The sequence below is a fragment of the Rhinopithecus bieti genome, unplaced genomic scaffold (assembly GCF_001698545.2).
Source record: "Rhinopithecus bieti isolate Rb0 unplaced genomic scaffold, ASM169854v2 scaffold_26676, whole genome shotgun sequence".
Lineage (NCBI taxonomy): Eukaryota > Metazoa > Chordata > Mammalia > Primates > Cercopithecidae > Rhinopithecus > Rhinopithecus bieti.
Genome location: NW_016812009.1, coordinates 151,493 through 173,017, shown reverse-complemented (window position 1 = coordinate 173,017; position 21,525 = coordinate 151,493). Strand labels below are relative to the sequence as shown.

General features: G+C 40.6%; 1 protein-coding gene across 1 annotated transcript in view; it reads right to left on the bottom strand.

Moving 5' to 3' along the window:
* Positions 1-21,525, bottom strand: part of XRCC5 (X-ray repair cross complementing 5) — a 98,878-nt gene that overhangs the window by 38,406 nt on the left and 38,947 nt on the right. Inside the window, exons 14-16 of the mRNA XM_017895465.1 lie at positions 19,046-19,239; positions 7,234-7,327; positions 5,368-5,437 (exon numbers count right to left, since the gene is read on the bottom strand). Of these exons, the coding sequence (XP_017750954.1) occupies positions 5,368-5,437; positions 7,234-7,327; positions 19,046-19,239 (358 nt within the window). The remainder of the gene's footprint in view (positions 1-5,367; positions 5,438-7,233; positions 7,328-19,045; positions 19,240-21,525) is intronic.

Below are 21,525 nucleotides of genomic sequence, written 5' to 3'. Positions count from 1 at the left end.
GGATGAGATGTAATCCAAATAAAGTGAAAGGAAAAAAAAAAATGAAGTGATCACCTTCTAATCAAATGGACAAATACATATTACTGCTCTCTTGTACCTAAGTCAAATGTTAAGGCTGTTTGGGGCCTGTACTATTTCTACTTAGGTCTTCTCTTGACAGACTTTTTTTTAAACCAGTTATGCTCGTGTGAATTCAATTTGGTAACATGGAGCTCTGCCACCCTGTCACTACACGCAAGCCTAATACAGAACCTACAATCTCAGTGGCAAAAACAAGGTCCCTGAAAGAGAGAATCATCTCATTATAAAGTTACATTCCATCCTTTTATCTGTCCCCATATATCCATCCTTTCTGGCTCTTAAGGTCCTCAAAAAACCTGTTTTTGACACACCAAGAACATTGAAGTTATTTTACATTATCTCCCATACTCAGTGGGAATTTATAAATTCAGACATAATCGCACAGAATTGTCTGGAGGAAAGAAGTAATGTGGCTTTTCCTTCTCGAACCTGCTGTCTATCTTATGACATTTCATTATTTTATTTTAGCATTCTTCCTAAGTTGGGAAAGAGCAAGGAGTTGAAAATCATGGCATTCCTCCTTAGGAGCTCTGTTGATTAGCTGGGTGGAAGATGTCCAAACAAGTGGATAAACTCAATGTAAAGAGCCCCTGGAGACTCTGTGAAACCCACAACTACAGATAACAAATCCCAGATGATGGCATGATGTGCTTATGAATAGCGTATGTAGGGAAACAACCCTACTTTCACAACCGATAGATGATTATTATATATACAGCTGTGGTCAAAATTTTTTCTGAGCTGGGCTTGGTGGCTCACACCTGTAATCCCAGCACTTTGGGAGACCTAGGCAGGTGGATCGCTTGAGCTCATGAGTTCAGAACCAGTCTGGGTAACATGGCGAAACCTCAACTCTACAAAAACTACAAAAATTAGCCTGGTGTGGTAGTATGCACCTGCAGCTCCAGGTACTTGGTTGGGGGGCTGAGGTGGCAGAATCACTTGAGCCCAGGAGGTTAAGGCTGCAGTGAGCCGTGATCATGCTACTGCACTCCAGTCTGGCCGACAGAGTGAGAACCTCTCACAAAAAAGGAAAAGAGAAAAAAAATTGTTTTCTATTCTAACACTGTAGTGATAGGTAGGGAGAATGGAGGAAAGGGGCTGGGAAAAGGGCAGCCAGAAAGAACATGCTTCCTGGGGTTCAGGGCATTGGTTCTCGCCTCTGTGCCAGTAAGCTTAGAGCAAGATACATCCCTCACACTGAAAATCAGAAGATAAGAAAACGTGCAGCTGCCTACTATAGAAAAATGCCGACTGCTGATGTCGGGGAGAGAATCACAAGACTCTCAGTTTGACTATGCTACTGTTAGGCCTGAGAAAAGTAACTATGTCCATATTTTAATTTATAATGATAGGTAAAACAGCCAAGTTCTACCTACGGGTCAAATAATCTTACCAACCATCTATCGCTGATCACCCTTTTGACACCTGAATTTTAAAAAATAAATTTACTGGAGAAAAGGGCGAGGGATTCCTGTCTCCCCACTCTGGACAGAAATCTCTCTAAAAGAAGATCACTACGAGGGAGGGAGAACTCTTTGGGCTTACAAGAGAAGTGAGTCTCTGCTTATAAAGGGCCTTAGTAAAAAGATGCCCTAGGGGAAGAACAAACAAGATGCCCAAAACAAAGAACAGGACATTAACAAAGAGACAGAATTTCTGGAGCTGGCACCAAGAACGGCAAAAGGGATAAAAGGGAAGCCAAGTTAGAACCACGAGGAGAACTAGTTGCTAAGAAGCAGTCCCATTTTCCAACAGCTCTGTGGAGAGTCTGGTTTTGTGACATCACTAGAGGGCTCTGATTTACCAAGTCTTAGACGGAGGTCAGAGGGACATCTTTTGTCGAAATACTAGCAACATGCTGGGTCTCAAAGTCACATTCAATATAAAAGGACAGTCTATTCATCAAAAGTACTATCAGTAGGCACAAGGTTTCAGATACATGACCTTAAAATGTTGTTTAAAAAGCGTAGGAAAGGAAGGCATTAGGAATAAAAATAAACAGTATGGCTAAGTAAAAAATCCAGTATTTGAAAGAGACATGTGTTTGAATTCCTGTGATCTTTGGGAAAATGCATCTTCTCCAGTTTTACAGTTTATCCATCAGTAAAATGGAGACAATTGATACTGTTACTAATTGTAACTTACATGCTATCTAGGGTCCACTTGCCCTTGCTATTTTCACGAGACTGCTGTGAATCCCCAATCCCGTGGCCAGGGGTAAGACATATTTTCCTAAGATGTGAGTAGATTCTCAGGAACTGACTCTCCTGGTCTTTTCAGACTCTGGCCTCATGTGTGCTCAGGCGCTTTCTCTGCTCTGCATGAAACAATGCAAACTGCCAGTTTCCCCAAATACAGCACTTAAACCTGGCATTTCCAGAGTTTTACTGACACTGAGTAATTTGTGGTCATGAGTTTGAAACGTATCGTAGAAGGCCGTGACTGTGCGTAAATTCACCCACGTTGTCTCCCTGCCTCTTTCCTCTTCTTCTAAGTCCCTCCTCTCCTAAACTAGCTCCAGTTACTTATATGATGCTGAGGAGCTTCCCTTTCCTCTGAAGCCTATGGACTGGCCAAAGAAGTTTGGGGATGGAGACTCATTCTCTACCCTAAACACTTATCAAAGTTATTTTCCCAAGTAAAGCAATCCTCTCAAAAAATTCTGGCAAAAGTTGTTAAAGCTCTAACATTTTCTTTATTTCTTCACAAGGTTTTGCAGAACTGCTAATGCAGGGTAATTAAAATAACATAATAAAGTGCTAGCACAATGCCTTGAACATAGTAAATATGAAACCGCTAGTGGCTGCCATATAATGGTGATGACAGCTAGATTCAGTCCCTGAAAAGACCATACCTACACCAACCACAGAGTCCAATCACTTCCAAACGGGGGACCTTGGACTTTGGCTGAGGTAACTGACGACATACAACTGAAAGACAGGAAAGTCTCAATTTTCCTTCAAAAATACGATGGTCTTGATAAACAAGAGTTCATTGACTTGTCACAGTAGCATCTCTGGCCCTTTCCAAACACCCTGTAACAATATACAGCTGAACAGACAACAGGTATAATACTGTGAAAGTCTCTTGATCACTTCAATACATTAAAAGACAGAAATTCTGAAGTACTGTTTTCACCAGTACTAGAAAACTATCACTTAGAACTTTAGATTTCCTTCTGTTTACATGAGGTTTTGTTTTGTGCTAAAACTCAAAGTTTTTCTCCTATATGGCAACTTTTAGCAGGACAAAAAGCTCTTCTTCCATCTCAAAACCGAAAACATATACACCCCACTTAAGAGACTGCAGATTACTATGATAACGAAGCTGTTCTTCCTCTGGAGATTCTCACGGGTTTGGCCTTTGGCATTCCTGCTGACAGGATTTAGCCTGGTAGACTGTAAGCTCTCTCTGAGGCTCAGCGGCTCATGCTTGCCTCTGGGCAACAGCACAGTAGATCTGGGGATCTTGCCAGGATTCCTAGACTCTAAGTAGTAAGGTATATTAGACCTACTGCAGGCAGTAGTGCTTCTAGGCATTTAACTCTCATTTTTGGGCCGGGCACGGTGGCTCACGCCTGTAATTCCAGCACTTTGGGAGGCCAAGGTGGGCGGATCAGTTGAGGTCAAGAGTTTGCGACCAGCCTGGCCAACATAACGAAACCCCATGTCTGCTAAAAATACAAAAATTACAAAAAAAATAAAATACAAAATTAGCCAGGCATAGTGGTATGCACCTGTAGTTCCAGCTACTCGGGAGGCTGAGGCATGAGAATTGCTTGAACTCAGGGTGAAGGTTGCAGTGAGCTGAGATCTCACCACTACACTCCAGTCTGGGCAACAGAACAAGACTCTGTCTCCCCCAAAAAAAGAAAAAGAAAAAGAAGTAATTTTTGGCCAGGCATGGTGACTTACACATGTAATCTCAGAGCTTTGGGAGGCTGAGGTGGGAGGATCACTTGAGGCTAGGAGTTCTAAACCAGCCTGGGCAACATAGTGAGACCCCATCTCTACAAAAAATTTAAAAATTAGCCAGGCATGGTGACATGCGCCTTTAGTCCTGGCTACTCAGGAGGTGAGGAGGAAGGATCACTTGAGCCCAGAGGTCCAACATTACAGTGAGCTATGATCCTGCCACTGCACTCCAGCCTGGGTGACAGAGCGAGACCCTGTCACTAAAAAAAAAAAGTCATTCCCCTGCCTCTGGCAGGATGTTGGAAGAGAAAGTTCTATACACACATCAACAAACATAAACACTCACATACATAGAAGTCAGCTCGCAGGCCAGATTTGGACCAGCAATAATGAATATAATAGTTTATACATAAAGCTGCAGGATTAACAACTGCCAGTTGCCATCATTTAAAGGGTAAATGAACAGAAACTTGAATGCAGTCAAGTGAATGAATGTTAGTCCCAGGCCCTCTGTGCATCTCTGAAAGCTATTTTTATGTTAGCCACAGCCTAAATGAGATTCTAGGTACTATCTGATAAGGAAAAGTGACCATGTAGTCATTTTGAGAAGGATTAAACTTAGGGGCAGCATCAAGGTCTTTCTGGGTCTATTATAAAAGGGCCACAAACTCTCAGCACTGGAACAAGAATTATGTGTCTCCAAATATAGGAAGATGTGGCTGGGCACGGTGGTTCACGCCTTTTATCCCAGCACTTTGGGAGGATGAGGCAGACAGATCACCTGAGGTTGGGAGTTCAAGACCAGCCTGACCAACATGAAGAAACCCCGTCTAAACAAAATTAGCCGGGCATGGTGGCACATGCCTGTAATCCCAGCTACTCGGGAGGCTGAGGTAAGAGAATTGCTTGAACCCGGGAGGCGGAGGTTGCGGTGTGCTGAGATTGCGCCATCGCACTCCAGCCTGGGCAACAAGAGAGAAACTCTGTCTCAAAAAAAAAAAAAAAAAAAAAGAAAAAAAAGAAAGAAAATAAAATATGAAGATGTGAGATAAGTGTTTTATTTATAGCTCACCACAAAATCCTAAAAAACTTCAATGATGTGGAGCTATAAGCGCCAAGGTGTTAGCTCAAAGTTTTTTAGTACAGAGACCTACAAGTTAGTTCCTTTTGGGGAAAATCTGTGCTGAGTTCACTTTCACGTGCTCATAATGTTGCCTCAGTGAGCTCCCTAACAAGGGACAATCACAAAGATCCGCCAGTAAAGAAAAATGCTAAAGTGTTACAACAAAAGGCTACAGTTCTTAATCTAGACTTGAAATCAGTTGGTTTAACTAAACAGCTTCTCCTAAAGGCAAAGCCAACCACTCACCTTCCTCAAAGCTGGCCTTCTTCTGTTTCACTAGAACACGGAAGTTTTCAGCAGGATTCACACTTCCAACCTAGAATATACCAACAGATGATAAACCTACAGGTTATTTCTTTTTAGCAGTACCCCAGGCAATACAGGATGGCTTAATGTAGTAAGTGTGCTCTTATAAAACAAAACCAAAGACAAAGAGAAGGCTTTTTCTATTCATTTTCATTTCCATGGCCGGCAGATTTCAGTGGTCCAACAGCTGCCCTCTGTGCTTTCACTCACCTTGCTTTATGCAAGCTGATTTCTTTCCAGAGGGGTCAGAAAAATATTACAGCTCAAGCCACCAGCCAGCCCAGCTGGAAGGCTTTGTGTAGCACAGACTGCCTGTATATCCTGTCACCCAACCAATTAGAAAGTGGAGGATTCTGTAGTGTGGGGTCGGTTTCGAATATACTTGCCCCACTAAGATAACATGAGAAATACAGCTTAATGCCTGATTCACTGAAGTGCCCATTAGTGGGACTGCTGCTGACCCTTTGGCACCGAAGTTTTGGTAGAATATACAAGCATATCCAGGTTGAACACGTCCTCAGAAAGTAAAAGCAGATTATGTACAAAGATGTACTGCAGTGCTGCGTGAGGAAGTTTGAAAGACGAAACCCTGCCATATTATATGGAACTTTCTGATTATACCTGTTTTTCATCTGCTGGCCCCAATCCCTCACAGGGCCGAAGAACCACTCAGCTCATAAGAAAGAAAACAATGGGGTTCCAAAATATACTAAAGCTTCCAGTTTGCTAGGGTATAGGAAGCAGAAAAGCTCTCAGAACAAGATCATGACATTTTCCTTTACTATTATATACAAAACATCTAAATGAAATCTAAATTATTTTTCACACTTTCAATTTTCTGAGTTTCTGTTTGAGGTGAGAATAAAGGCATGCCCTTTATTCCCTGACTATCCTTCCTAGTATATTTTGTTAAAAAGTTATTGGCCAATTTTTAAGATCTGTTGATTCACACTAATACTGCTTAAAAGAAGGCACTATTTGGCTGGGTGCGGTGACTCATGCCTATAATCCCAGTGCTTCGGGAGGCTGAAGCGGGCGGATTGCTTGAGCCCAAGAGTAACATACTGAGACCCACCTCTATGAAAAATAGCTGGGTGTGATGGCATGTGCCCTTAGTCCTAGCTACACAAGAGGCTGAGGCAGGAGGATCACTTGAGCCCAGGAGTTCAAGGCTGCAGTGAGCTAAAATCACACTACTGTACTCCAGCTTGGGTGACAGTGACAATCTATTTCTAAAATTAAATAAAATATTCTTCCTCCTGGCTGAGCAAGATATAAAAATAAATAAGTAAATAAAATAAGGTAGTATTTTCAAGTTCCAAAAAATTTCTCATTAAATAAAAATCTCATGTATCAAAGGATACTTTCTTGGGGAAATCCCAAACTTGTGAATCCTATTCTAAAGTTGCATGTTAGAAAATAGGAAAGTTACACTAACTTAAATTGTACATACTTGAAGATTAAGGCTCATACCACTAACCCCCACTTATCCTATCATTTTGACTAGCTGAAAAGCTGCAAAATAATGCCAACAGCAAAATCTCAACACTGAGATGTTCCATGTTCTATAGATTATAAAGATCTCTATATACCTTATGTCATATAGATAATTCTGTAGGCAATTCATAATAATTACTTGAAGAAGTATGGAATGGGTCTTTATGGCTTCTACAGAGCAAGGACCAGAGAAAGTGATCATGATCTTATTTGAAAGTGATAAGAACAGACTAACAAAAATTGATGCACTCTTCCTCAAGCCCCAACCTTCCTGCAAAAGGGGAAGCACACTTGAAAAGCTTTGCTTACAGAGGTGACACTGCCTTCAGCCAGACTGGAGACGCTGAAGTGGGCTCCCCCTTGCTCAGTCTTTAATTTTTTAGCGGTAGGTCCATCTTCATGGCTAGAAAAGAAAAAAAAATTCTCTTAAAACAGAAAAAACAATACAAAACCAGATTGCTATTGTGAAACTTATTTTCCAAGCACCAAATAAATAAATAAATAAATAAAAAAGAAGAAAAGAAACACAATAGCTACATGTAGTCCTCTTACAAACGAAAGCTGCCTCCCTTTCCCAGTCACCGGGCTCCTAAGGGCCTAACTTGAGGCAGCCCTGGCCTTGTTTCACAGTAGTATGAGAATCAGAATTAAGCAATCACATCATAAGGTCCTTGCAAAAGATGAAACTGCAAGCACAGATAAAGGAAATTTAACATTTAAGTAAGAAAACCATTTACTCTTCAGATATTATTTTCTAGTTCCTGTCTCAGAATTGACAGCTATTAGCTTTCCATGTACACAGAAGACCTTTGTGTCTAACAACCCATTTTCTCCATCATGTATGTTAGAGCTTTATAAGCTTCTGTTTACAACAGTCAAAACTTACTAGACAATCCTTAATTAACTATGCAAGAGCTTTCCCTCTTTAAAGAAGTCATAAACTATAAAAAAAAACTTCCCCAAAAACTTTCAATTTCTTCTTTTATAAACCTAATTCTGTTTTGTGCAACATGCTAACAGTCCAATAGCATCTGTGTGCTAAGGAAAAGTGTATCAAACATCTTGCCTCAAGTAACATACTGGCTTTAACCGCCTGTCTTAAAGTCAAGAGGAGTTCAAGTTAATTGCAAAAGAGAAGAAAATCAAATCCAAAGACTCTGCCTGTAATCTCCCTTAAGATGCTGAACATAAAGAAATGAAGATGCAATCTGGGACAAAAGCAGCCATCAGAAATGGCTAGATGATAAGAGAAGTTAGTAATCAAGATCTAGAAATTTTAAAATTCATTTATTTTAACAAATAAAATTGCATATATTTATCACGTACAAAATGTTTTAAAATAAGCATTTGTGAAAGAGCTAAATTAAGCTAATTATTGTATGCATTATTTCATTTACTTCTCATTTTATTATGAGAACAGTTAAAATTTCTCAGCAATTTTCAAGACTAGTATTCTAAATGTGTTTTTTTGCTCAAAGCCCCAACCTTCAGACAATGAGGCTTGAAAATGAAGTCATTTTAAAATGAAGCAAAATAAATTTTAAACATAAAATGAAGCAAAGAATAAATAAAACATACATGGGCTTCCTCAATTTCAATAATGAATCTCCTCTTAGAGGTAGGTAAAAGAACTAAAGTAATCATCACAGCCATACATCCATGAATTAAAACTTTCACTATCTGGCATCTTTCCCATTCACCACTCAACATTTTCCCTTTGAGAAGTAGGCAAGAGCTAAGTAGAAGACAGAAGGGTGGGAACCAGGAAACATTACAAGGGATAAGTCACCCAGAACTCTTTTCTTGCAAATAGAATAAAAAATAAACAAAGCCTTCATGGAAAAAATGAAAGAAAAAAAGTAGAAATCCAAGATAGGATGACATTCCATTAGAAGTTGAGTATATTTTTTAAAAAGAAGGTCAGAGGCAGTCATTTCAATTAACCTTTGCCAGTTCTTCCCAAGAGACAAGTCAACAACATTAAACTACTGAAGAGTTGGAGTCAAAAGACCTGGATTCTAGTCTCAATTTTGCCACTGACTAGCACTGGAATCTTACACCTTCTTGATGGCGTTCACTGTGTACTAATTTTTATCTATCTAGAGTTTAGAGTCTAGTAAGCTACTGACCTCTCTGAGCTTCAGTCTGCTCCTTAGGAAAGCACTATGATGAAAAGTACCATCAGTATATCAACTATTCTGTTCCAAAAATACAGATTAGCTTACATAGTAGTATTAAGAAGGATTACACATAAAAAGCTAAGTTATGTGGGTATATGAAGTTGAATCACATGAATAATTTCTTCAACCCTCCAAAATGAGGTTCTAGGGAAGTAAGTGTAAACAGACATACATACAATTTTCCCATACCAGGCAAGTAAAAGTAACCCCAGTCATATGTAGAACATAGTAAAATTTAGTATGGTTAATATTCTCCAGGCCAAATCATTTAAAAGCATTATTAGGAATTTTGCATATACTAAATTAATAATGTCTATGTGAAGTGGGAAAAGGTAATGACTCTCTTCCCTAAATTATCTATGAAGGAACTAAGCTCTAAAAAGTAGAAATTTATACACACAAGATCACAGTAGACATACAAATGTCAGCAGTTGGTGCATTTGGATGATGAGACCATGGGTAATTTGTTCTTTTTTCTTTCTTATTTTCTTTCACAAACATGTATAAATTTTGCAACTCACTTATTTAGGCTAATATTTACTGAATATGTACTATGTATCAGTCACTAAGCTAGACTCTAAACTCTCAATATACAAAAATTAATATACTATCAACACCTTCAGCCAAATAAAAATTTAAGTATACATACAGACAATTAACAAAATACTGTGATAGGCAGCCTATCTCTTTCAGAGGACAGAAAATAGTTGTATTGGGCTAAAGCATAAGGTGCAAGCTGGGAAGTAGTGAGAGATGGAGCTAGAAAATACATTAATTAGGAGCATTAAAAAACGTGAGGAAAGAAAACGGTTTTCTCTACGTAGTGTGTGTGCTGTCTGTCCTCAGTCTGGTGGCTTTGTTGCTGGACACAATGCTCTCAGCTGATCCCTGCTGAACTGTGGGGACGGTCGCCTGGGCAGGATCCCTCACGACCCCTTTTCTGTTCCTCCGTCATCACGGGGAATAAATCTCTCTCGAAACTCTCTGGCCGTTCCCAGAAAGGCAAAAAGATATTCAAAAGCCCTTCTTCCATCTTCCTTCCAGTGGGCACCGAGCCCAGCATTTGCAGCACCCACTGCTGGCAGTCTGGCCAGGTGTCTGTTACCTTGAAAAATGGCTACTGGACAGGATCGTGTGGTTGCTCTCATGGACATGGACTGTTTTTTTGTTCAAATGGAGCAGCGGCAAGATCTTCATTTGAGGAATAAACCTTGTGCAGTTGTACAGTACAAATCATGGAAGGGTGGTAGAATAATTGCAGTGAGTTATGAAGCTCGTGCATTTGGGGTCACTATACGTAGGCAGATGATGCAAAGAAGTTACGTCCAGGCCTTCTACTGGCACAAGTTCGTGAGTACCATGGGAAAGCTAACCTCACCAAGTACCGGGAAGGCAGTGTTGAAGTGATGGAAGAAGTCTCGTTTTGCTGTGATTGAATGCACCAGCATTGATGAGGCTTACGCAGATCTGACCGGTGCTGTATGAGAGACTACAAAAGCTACAAGGTCAGCCTATTTCGGCAGCCTTGTTACCAAGCACTTAAATTGAAGGGTTGCCCGAAGACCCCACAACAGCAGAAGAGACTGTTTCAGAAAGGTACCTCCATAGCATATTACTTCTGCTTCCTGCCTTTGAAACCTGCTTTGCTTGGTCATGCTGATTCTCCTTGGAATAACTAAAAGGAAACTTAACCTACGGCCTGAATGAATCACAAGGACTCACATGGAAGGATATACAAATGTTGTTATCTTCCCAGGTATTTGGATGTTGAGAAGCTGTGAAATCTGTATGAAAGTAAATTTTTCTTTAGATATAACTAGGGCAGGTTAGTGTTATAAACAGAAGGCAGAAGGTTGACTGAGCACTTTGTCATTGGTAGTTTATTTCATTGTAACTTGGCTTCTTCATCTATAAGAGTCTTGGCTTCTTCATCTATAAGGGTGAGCTTTTTAAAGAGGGACCTCAGGTGTAGGGAATTCAGTCACTCAAAATTTCTTATCACTTCTTAGCCCATTATCAAATATGGGCTATGCAAGGCCCTTCTCATTGTATTTTACTATCTTTCCCCTTCATAGTGATTTTCCCACTCCCTCTGCACCCCACTTACACTCTTGTACCCACCGATATACCAGACGTATCTTAGATATGTACATATCTTTATAAGTTACACAGTACTGCTTTGTGTATGTGCCTTCTAATTACAAGATGATTTTGTGCTATTTATAGATCTCATTCTTTTTCTTAATTTTCCTCAGTGGTGACCTTAGAGATCTGTCGATGTGGTTGTTACTTGCAGCATAATCCATGATATGGATCCACCATGTTTACAGACCATTTTCCCTAGTGACAAGTTCACTGGTAGCTTCTAATGTCCTACTCAGTTTACATTCCCCCTTAGCAGTACACAGAAGTTCCTGTTTCTCCCATATTCTCACCAACAACTGGTCTCATCTAATGTTTAAAAATATTTGCCAATGTTTGTTTGTTTTGCTTTGATTTACAGTTCTCTGATTACTAATTGAGACTGAAGATCTCTTCATACACTTGTAAGCCAGTTGAGTTTCTGCTCCTGTGATTTGCTTATTTATAATCTTTGCCTATTTTTCCATGGAAAAATTGAAAAAATATTTTTTGATTTTCCAAGAGGTCCTTGAATATCCTAATTATTAGTTCCTTGTCTTTTTTTTTTTTTTGAGATGGGAGTCTCACTATGTTGCCCAAGCTGGAGTGCAGTGGCTATTCAAAGGTGTAATCATGGCTCACTGCAACCTTGAACCCTGGGCTCAAATGATCCTCCTGCCTCAGCCTCCAGAGTATCTGGGACTACAGGTGTGTGCCATCATGCCCAGCTAATTTTTATATTTTTTGTAGAGGTGGGGTCTTACTGTGTTGCCCAGGCTTTTATATATATTATATATATAATATATATATATATATTTTCCTACTTGGTTATTGATGTGTTGTGAAATAATAAATGGTTTCTTTAAATAAGTTCATTTTTACTTGCTTTACAAAAAGAAAACGGTTTTCTCTAGATAATCGGATTATGAATAGATGCCTCTTTTCTTTCTGCTTATCTGGATTCTCTCATTTGTGTAAAAAAGTTTGACCTTATGCTGAGGATAATGGGAGGCCTTTAAAGCAAGGGTGTTTTAATTGGGGGTCCAAAGATGACATCAAGGAATCTCTGAACTACCAGAAATTATAACCAAACTTCAAAACTTAGTATGTTAAAGCATTTTTCTGGGAAGAGGGTTCATAGATTTTGTATCAAGTGAGTCCACTGCACTCTCTGTCTCTCACATATGATTAAGAATCATTACTTTTAAGAATTTTAGGCCGGGCATGGTGGCTCACGCCTGTAATCCCAGCACTTTGGGAGGCCAAGGTGGCTGGATCACGAGGTCAGGAGATTGAGACCATCCTGGCTAACATGGTGAAACCCCATCTCTACTAAAATACAAAAAATTAGCCAGGCGTGGTGGCGGGCGCGTGTAGTCTCAGCTACTTGGGAGGCTGAGGCAGGAGAATGGCGTGAACCCAGGAGGCGGAGCTTGCAGTGAGCTGAGATGGTGCCACTGCACTGCAGCCTGGGCAACAGAGCGAGACTCTGTCTCAAAAAAATACATATATAATAATAATTTTAAGCAAGAGAGTGATGGGATCAGATTTGTTTTTTAAACTCACTCAGGTAACAGCATGGATTGGAAAGGGTAAGACAAATTAGGGAAATCAGTGAAGAGTTATCTCAGTGAGGCAGGCTAAAATGAGAAGGCCTACATAAAAGCAGTGGCGCAGTGGCAGTGGGCGATGCTATTAAGAGCTTACATTTCTTTTTAATGCTTACCATGTGGTAGTCACTATGTTAAACACATTTAAATTACCTCAGTTAAACTGCAACAACCCTACGAGTTAGTGATGATCAGCATCCTTTCACAGATGAGCAAACCAAGCCTCAAGAAAGTCTGATCCCTTGTTTAAAGCACACAGTAAGGGGAAAGAACTAATCCTGTACTCATCCATTCCCCTATCCAACCTCCGGGAAGGCAGGCATTTGTTATTGCCACTTGACACTGAGTAACTTGCCTATTTCAACTGCTTTTAAGGGGAAACGCTTGAGTTTAGCTCCAAATTCGACCCCAAAACCAACGCCATTAGCCACCAGACTAACCTTAAGTGAAAGGGTTAGATCTGAGGTAAATGTACTACAACTTGGTAAACCAATTACATATAGAATATAAAAGAAAAGGAAGACTCCCAAGAAATTAGGTGTCATTCACTGAAATAAGAGAATAATGGCATGAAGAGGGGTTGGAAAGGAGCAGGAAGAAGAAAGCAGATAACAAAGCCATTTCTGGCATACTGAACTTGAGGGGCCTACAGGCACCTAAGCTATTTAGTGGATGGGATAGAAATCTGAACTGAAGACAGATATTTAGTAGTTTTGAGGCTCTGAAATAAAAAAGAGGTCTTGGGATACGCACTGCTAAGGCAAAATGGCATTACAGTTTGAAGTACAAGCTCTGGGGTCAGAATGCCTACACTTAAATCCTTACTCCAACACCTACCAACTACAATCTTGGGCAAGCTTCTCATCTTCTCTAATCCTGCGCTCTAATCCTGAACTTTAAGTTGGGGGTCAATAAAAGAATCTATTTCATAGGATGGCAAAGTGGGTCCAAACAGATAATGTGTGTAAAGCATTTAGCATCATGTAAAGCACTTAAGTTTTGAAGTCTGAATATAATTTCAGGTAGTTCACAGATTTCTTGATGTCATCTTTGGAACCCTGATTAAAAACGCTTGCCTTAATGGCCTCCCATTATCTTCAGCATAAGGTTCAATAAATGTTTGCTGCTTCTGAGGACAAATCCTACAGAATATCAACACAAAAACACACAAAAGCAGCCCCCACAGGAATCTGAGAGGGAGTTGCCAAAGACTGAAAAAAATCTGGAGAAGCTGAAGTTAAGTCAGATATATGAGTTTTAAGAGAGAAGGAATAATTGACAGTGTCAAGTGCTACAAAGAGGCCAAGAAAGCAAAGGACCACAAAGCCGAAGTAAATTTAGCAGTTAGTGTCTTTTGGAAGATGAGCTTCAAGGATGTGGTGGGGGCCGAGGCTGGTGAGAATGAGAGCTGGGAAAGGTTGCAGAGTAGACTATTCTTCTAAGAGCCTGGCTTCTGGAAGGAAAGATAATAATTAGATTAATAATTAGTAACAGGTAGTAATTAGAGGGAAGCAGCTAGGGGATTATTTTATTTTGTGTTAAATGAAAGAAATTTAATATGAGAGAAGAAAGGAGCTGGTGGTAGACAGGGAGAAGCTAAAAATACAGAAAGAGGAAAGAAATTATTAGTGGATTAAAGTACCAGATGAGGCAGAAAAAGGAACCCATCCTAGGAAACAAAGTAAGACTCTATCTTGACAAAATAGAAAACAATTAGCCGGCGTGAGCTACTCAGGAGGGTACTGAGGATCCGCAAGTTGGGAGATCACTTGAGCCCAGGAGGTCAAGGTTGCAGTGAGCTGTGATCACACCACTGCACTCCAGCCTGGGTGACAGAGAGAGACCCTGTCTCAAAAACTAAAATTAAAAAAAAAAAGAAAAGAAAGGATCCAGGGCACAGGTAAAGGAATTCACCTTAGGCAGGATGAAATAAATACCCTATTTCACTGAGACAGGAAAGAAGGAAGGTAAATGCAAAAACATGTATGTTTTGAGATAAGATGGGCCAGAAAACTGAGGAGTTCCTACCTGCTTTGGTTAGGCTTTGTGTTCCCACCCAAGTTTTTCCTTTTTTTTTTTTTTAAAGACAGAGTCTCACTCTGTTGCCTAGGCTGGCGTGCAATGGTGTCATCTCAGCTCACTGCAAACCTCCACCTCCTGGGTTCAAGCAATTTTTGTGCCTCAGCCTCCCGAGTAGCTGGATTACAGGCTTGTGCCACCACAGCCAGCTAATTTTTGTGTGGAGACAGGGTTTCACCATGTTAGCCAGGCTGGTCTGGAACTCCTGACCTCAAGCAATCCACCTGCCTCGGCCTCCCAAAGTGCTGGGATTATAGGCATGAGCCACTGAGGCCAGCCCCAAATCTCATTTTGAATTATAATCCCCAAGTGTTGAGGGAGAGACCTGGTGGGAAGTGATTGGATTATGGGGGCGGTTCCCTCATGCTATTCTTGTGATAATGAGTGAATTCTCACGAGATCTGATGGTTTTACATAAGGTAGTTTCTCCTGTGCTGATACATACTTGCTCTCACCTGCTGCCATGTAAGATGCACCTTTGCTTCTCCTGCCATGATTGTTAAGTTTCCCGAGGCCTTCCCAGCTATGTGGAAATGTGAGTCAATCAAACCTCTTTCCTTTAGAAATTACTCAGTCTTGGGTGTTTCTTCATAGCAGCATGAGAAGAGACTAATACACCACCTATTGGCCTCTACTGTCATTGTCACTGCTAACATGCCAGGCACATGACTAGGATTTTTAAAATCATTTACTCCAAACACTGTGTTCTTACTATTTGCTAGGCACTTTGCTGGGTCCTAGGATACAACAGTGAACAGCATACACTGCTCAATTAACCCCCATGACAACTCTATGAGACAGATACTCCTATTATCCCTATTCTACCCATGAGGAAACTAAGTCTTTGAGAGGATAAGTAACCTATGCCTAAGGCCACACTGAGGAGCAAGGGGTCTGACTCATATTGACCGACTCTGGAGTCTGAAATCTTAACCATTAACCAAGTGAGGATGTCTGCTGAGAGTAAGTGAGGAGTCTTCGTGGACCTGAAAAGAGCAGAAAGCCTTAGACTACCTGCATAGAGATAAACACAAATCAAGATCACGTACACATCAGCTGCACAAGTAGGATTAGACCTGAGATGTCCAAATTCTCATGCAAGTTCCCCGTCCAAGAGATGACATTTTCATTTCAAGGGTGTACAGCAACATTAAGGAAAACAATGCTTTTATATGATAAGGGTAATATTTAGTATATTTTGGGACTACAGTGTCAAATGGTGTTCTTACCCTCTTGAAATGAAGAAATCACTTCTAACACTAGGTATTCAACAAGTCCAAGGCAAACATCAGATCTTCTCAAAGATTCAATGTTTTTATAGATAATGATATGATTATTGCTTTAGGTTTTGACTATTGGCTTCCCTCCAAATACATTCATAGGCCACAAAATGATGTTTTGGTCAATGACGAGCCACATATACATGGTGGTCTCATAAGATTATAATGAAACTGAAAAATTCCTATCGCCTTGTGACATCAGGGCTGTCATGGCATCACAGCATAAGGCATTACCTTTTCTTTTTTTTTCTCTTTTTAAATTAAGACAGAGTCTCGCTCTGGAGCCCAAGCTGGAGTGCAGTGGTGTGATCTCAGCTCACTGCAACCTCTGCCTCCCAGGTTCAGGAGATTCTCCTGCCTCAGCCTCCCAAGTAGCTGGGACTATAGGCGCATGCGTTCATTTTTGTATTTTTAGTAGAGATGGGGATTCTCTACTAAAAATGTTGGCCAGACTGTCTCGAACACCCGACCTCAGGTCATCTGCCCACCTCAGTATCCCTAGGCATCTATTATTAGATATGTTTATATATGCAAATACCTCTTTGTTACAAATGCCTACAGTATTCAACATAGTAACACACTGCACAGGTTTGTACCTTGGGGCAAAAGGCCATACCACATAGCCTAGGTATGTAGTAGACTCCACCATGCGGGCTCGTGTAAGTACACTCTGTAACATTCGCACAACGAAATCGCCTAACGACACGGTTCACAGAATGTATCCCTGTCGTTAAGTGGAGGATGACAGTTGCTCAAAGTGCTTTAATATCTATGATTTCATTGTTATAATCTCTCTTGAGATTTTTCTTTAGGTGAAGAAAATCTCATAAAGGTAAAATTATTTCACCAAAATCATATCGAGTGAAAACACTGGGATGATTCCCAGCTCTTAAGACGATTAAACATCCTGAACAGACATTTGTCCACTCCTGATCTTAGGCCCTCTCCAGGTACACTGGAAATATGTACCCCGGATCCAGAGATGATGAATATATACAAAGACATTGCAAACTGTTGGCAATTTTTTCCTTCCTTGGAAAAATTACCTCTAGAACTGACTGGAGGTTTATCGTCAAAATTAAGGGGTTTTAGAACCTTGTAGAAAGGACTGAATCATTCTTCTTGAATACAGGTGGTATTCAATATTTGCTAAATGAATCATTTCTGCGATTCTTAAAAACTAAGCTTTCTCAGAAGAGAATAGGAGCGTCAGCAAGTGTGTGTGAATAAGACACTTCTCAGGCCCCTGCAAGAGTAACTTAGCTATGCTGCGAACCACTATGGGAGCAAAGAACAAGAAGCTCAGCACACCCAAGCTTCCAGAAGAGTGCCTAGCGGTACCAGAGCCAAAGGTGTGATCACAGCAGGGATCAAATGACTGAACAGCATTCTTCTGGGTCTGTGTGGTGTGCTTTTTTAACCAGCTGATTTACATTTTAATCAAAGGGAAGAGGAGAAAATGGCCCACTTCTTTCCCACAGCATCAGAGTAAGATCATGGACTGGAGCTTTAACACACACAAAGAGAATAGCCCTGTGATTGCAGTAAGACTAGAGTAAGGTGTCACAGAAAGAAAAGGCTGCACACTTTTATTGAACTGTTTTAAAATACAAATCCAGAAGGTAGATAAGGATAGCAGAGGGAAAGTGAATTTTAAGGGACAGTCTTCTTGTGTAGAATGATGATAGACTAAACAGAAACGAAAACCTCTCCAGGATGTGTAAGGAATGCACATCATAAAAATCTATCAAGAAACAATCTATCAATCTCCTTGAGAGATGGTCTTACGGGGGGCAGGCGGTGTGCAGGGAGGAACCAAGTGCATGATTTTTTTTTCAATTCTCACAAAGCTTGGATGTTAATCTTTAGAAAGTCACAGAATGTGCAAAGCTTTCTATTCAATTTAGACAGTAATTCTCTAAATCAATGATTTATAGAAACCTGTGAAGATTTCCGGAAATTAGTCAAAACTTCTCCACTGCGGTATTTATAAATAAGAAGCTTTGTCAATAAAGGTAGTTGTGGAGAGAAAATCAAAAAAGGGAAAAAAAGTCATGGTTTAAAATCAGATCTCAAAATACAGCCAAAAGAAAGGTATAGATTATTCTGGCTTGAGAAAAAAAAAGTCACCAATAACTGGTTGACCTAAACCCGGTAAAAATCAATTTTACATACTCAAATAATTCTGGATAAGCAACAACAATTTCTCGTTTTATTTTTGTTTTGTTTTGAATGGAAGCTGACACAGATTGTGAACAGAAGAGGGAAAAAACTTAATAGCCAGTTGTAAGCTTGATTTCAGGGTATATGAAAAGCATTTTGCAAACCTTAAAGTACAAATACCTCCCCAATAGCACAACCAAGTATATCACTGCTACACTAATAGAATGGCTAAAGAACTGATAGTTTTTCACTCTCGTTCCCACCTTTCCTCCAAAAAATCTCATTGATATCCCCAACATCTAATCTCCTCCCAACCAAAAAAACCTATGATCTTCAACACAGTCATTCTCAGTACTTTACTTTAAAAGTCTAAAGTATTTTAGACTTAGATATTCAGAAACTTATCTGATTATACATTATATATAATTCACCAAGAATCTGATATTGATCAAAAAGTCATCAGCCCAGAAGGTAGCTCTAAATCCAAGGTGAACAGCAAGGATATAATATGATCACAGCAGACAGATATAAAAAATCAGTACTTCAATGTAAGGGCCAAATAGCAAAAGGCTTCTTCCTCCCACCTTTTTAATTCCATAGACCCCTATGTGACACCTCCAGAGCCACTCCAAAACGACCACAAATCTTACATACCCTAATGTTAAATGCAATTATACCGAGTACTTACTTGTCTTGGAAAATGTCCTGAGCAGTTACTTGATCCTTTTTCTTGGCTTCAATCAGAGGAAAAAGGGTCTTTATTTTAGAGAGAGGAGTCTGACTTTTCGATGTCACCTCAGCGGGAGGATTCAGCATGTTCCAAATATGCTGCTGAATTGGGGGTAGAGGCTCCCGGGGATGTAAAGCTCTGTGCAGCAGACACTGTTGGAAAAGGTAAGGATTTTAAAACACAGATGGAGACATATATGGCTTCTTAATATTTTCTGATCAAGGATCCTCCATCTTTAGTGTGGGAGGGCTAAGTGATTCATACCACACGTAAAAAGCAACAGAGGATTCACCCAGAACCACCTTTCTTGGCAGGATATTGGTCAATATCTAACCAATTGTAAAAACAGGTCCAAACCTAGCAACAGTATCTTCTGCTCTGGACCTCCTGGAAAGGAGCCTCACCTTACAAATCAAAGCTGTTGCTTTTACTACTTGGGGAATATGTAAGATTCCCTAAAATACCTAATTCCAAGACCTGATAATCTGGGATTGTAACTTTCTTGTTATAATCCTTTTATCTCTCTTAATCATGCTGTGCTTTCCCTCTCACTTCATCTCAGAGAATGCCATGTGGTGGATGAAACAGGTTACTACAGGGAAGCTGCCCATGCTCAGTGAGTCCCAGAGAGAAGTCTGCAAAAGAGATGAGAATACTGAGTTGTCCCCGAGTGCTGAGTCTGCACTTGTCTCCACAAGTCCATCCATCTTTCTCCTTCCCCACTGCTACCATTCTTGCCCGGGCCCCATCACCTCATCCCTGGCCTACCACAGTCACCTTCTAACTGGTCTCCTGGCTTCTCCTTCCACTGTCTGACTGGAGGTGGTATGAGAATGAACTGCTCGCTATACCCTACAGTCCTGTGACACAGCCCTGCTTGCCTCCTTGATCGCATCACCAGCCACTTGTTCTCCTCACTCACAATCCCAACAGGCTGGGCTCCTCCTGCTTCGCTCATACACTAAGCTCATCCTACCTTTGGGGCCTGGACCTAACGCTACCCCTGCTTCCTCTGTCTTTCCCTAAACCTCGAAGGAGTTAGCCCCACCCCCATCCCTTTTTTTAAAAAAAATCATTTTGGTCTTTGCTGAGATACTATCTCCAAAGAGAGGACTTCCCTGACACTCTGTATGAAGTAGCCCCTCCACCCCATCCTACCACCCTAGTCATTTTCTGTCACTGAGAGAGATCAAATGAAATAATGAAATCCACAGGCAGACAGCCCGGGCGGCGCCTTGAGCCTAGCTAAAAGTTGACCCTAAAGGCAGACAGCCCGGGCGGCGCCTTGAGCCTAGTTAACAAGTTGACCCCGGACCCAACCGATAATGTTATCTATAGATTTCAGATGTTGTATAGACAAGCATTGTGAAAGTCCCTGTCTTGTTCTTTTTCTGTTCTAAATTACTAGTGCTTGCCATATATCTCTCAAACTTCCTGAGCCCAGTATAAACATATCCCTCCATATATCTCTCAACTTACTGGGCTCATCCCACTACATGTCTCCCCACCATATATCTCTCAATTCAAAGACTACCATATATCTCAACTTTAGAAAGACACCACCTGGAAAGTCCCCGATAAGAGCACAGTCGTTTGTGAGAGCGCGGGAACCAATAAAAAAACTGCTAAATGTATAGACTTAAAATGTTAACCAATTGTAATGCTGTAACCTAGAGAATTCCCTCGTTCCTCTGCAACTTTACAAGTCCTGTTTACATTAGGCTATAAAAGGCAAGCGCACGCATTGTTCAGGGCCCTCTTGTATGTTGTAAAACGGAGGGACCAAGTTCGAACTTGCATTAAAGATCCTTGCCGCTTGGCTTTGACTCTGGTCTCTGGTGGACTTCTTCGGGGAATAAAAGGTCTGGGCATAACATCACTTCCCTTATTTTATATTTTTATAGCCTCCATCATTATCTAAAATTATCAATTTTCTAGTTTACCTGTTTATTATCTAACCCTCCTCCTTACAAGTAGGGCTCTTCTCTTCTTTACTGCTGAATGAATTCTAAGCATCAAAAATACTACCTGGCATATAGTAAGCACCTGGCAGATAAGGGCTGAAGGAATAAAGTGCTCTTTTCCAGGGCTCTAGTTGTTGACAGTGGTGTCAAGAAGCAACACCAAGGGGGAGGGGCACCAAGATCAAGGCCAAGGCAGGTTCTCCACTGCCCATATGAGTGAAGTTCTGCACAGCATGCCACCTCATTCAACCACCTATCTTGCCTCGAGTCTACTGGGCCAGGCCTTGGCAGTATGCCAGGCCTTGGCCTGCCCAGCAAAGGTAATGCTCTAAAAGGAGTATAGAAAGGTAAGCAGTAACATTAGATGTCATTAAAAAACAAAGAAATGAAACTATCCGTTGATTGATGTTTTCCTTCCTTCGATAAAGATTAATTCCAAAATTAAAGTATAATTATTCCCACTTTAAAACAACT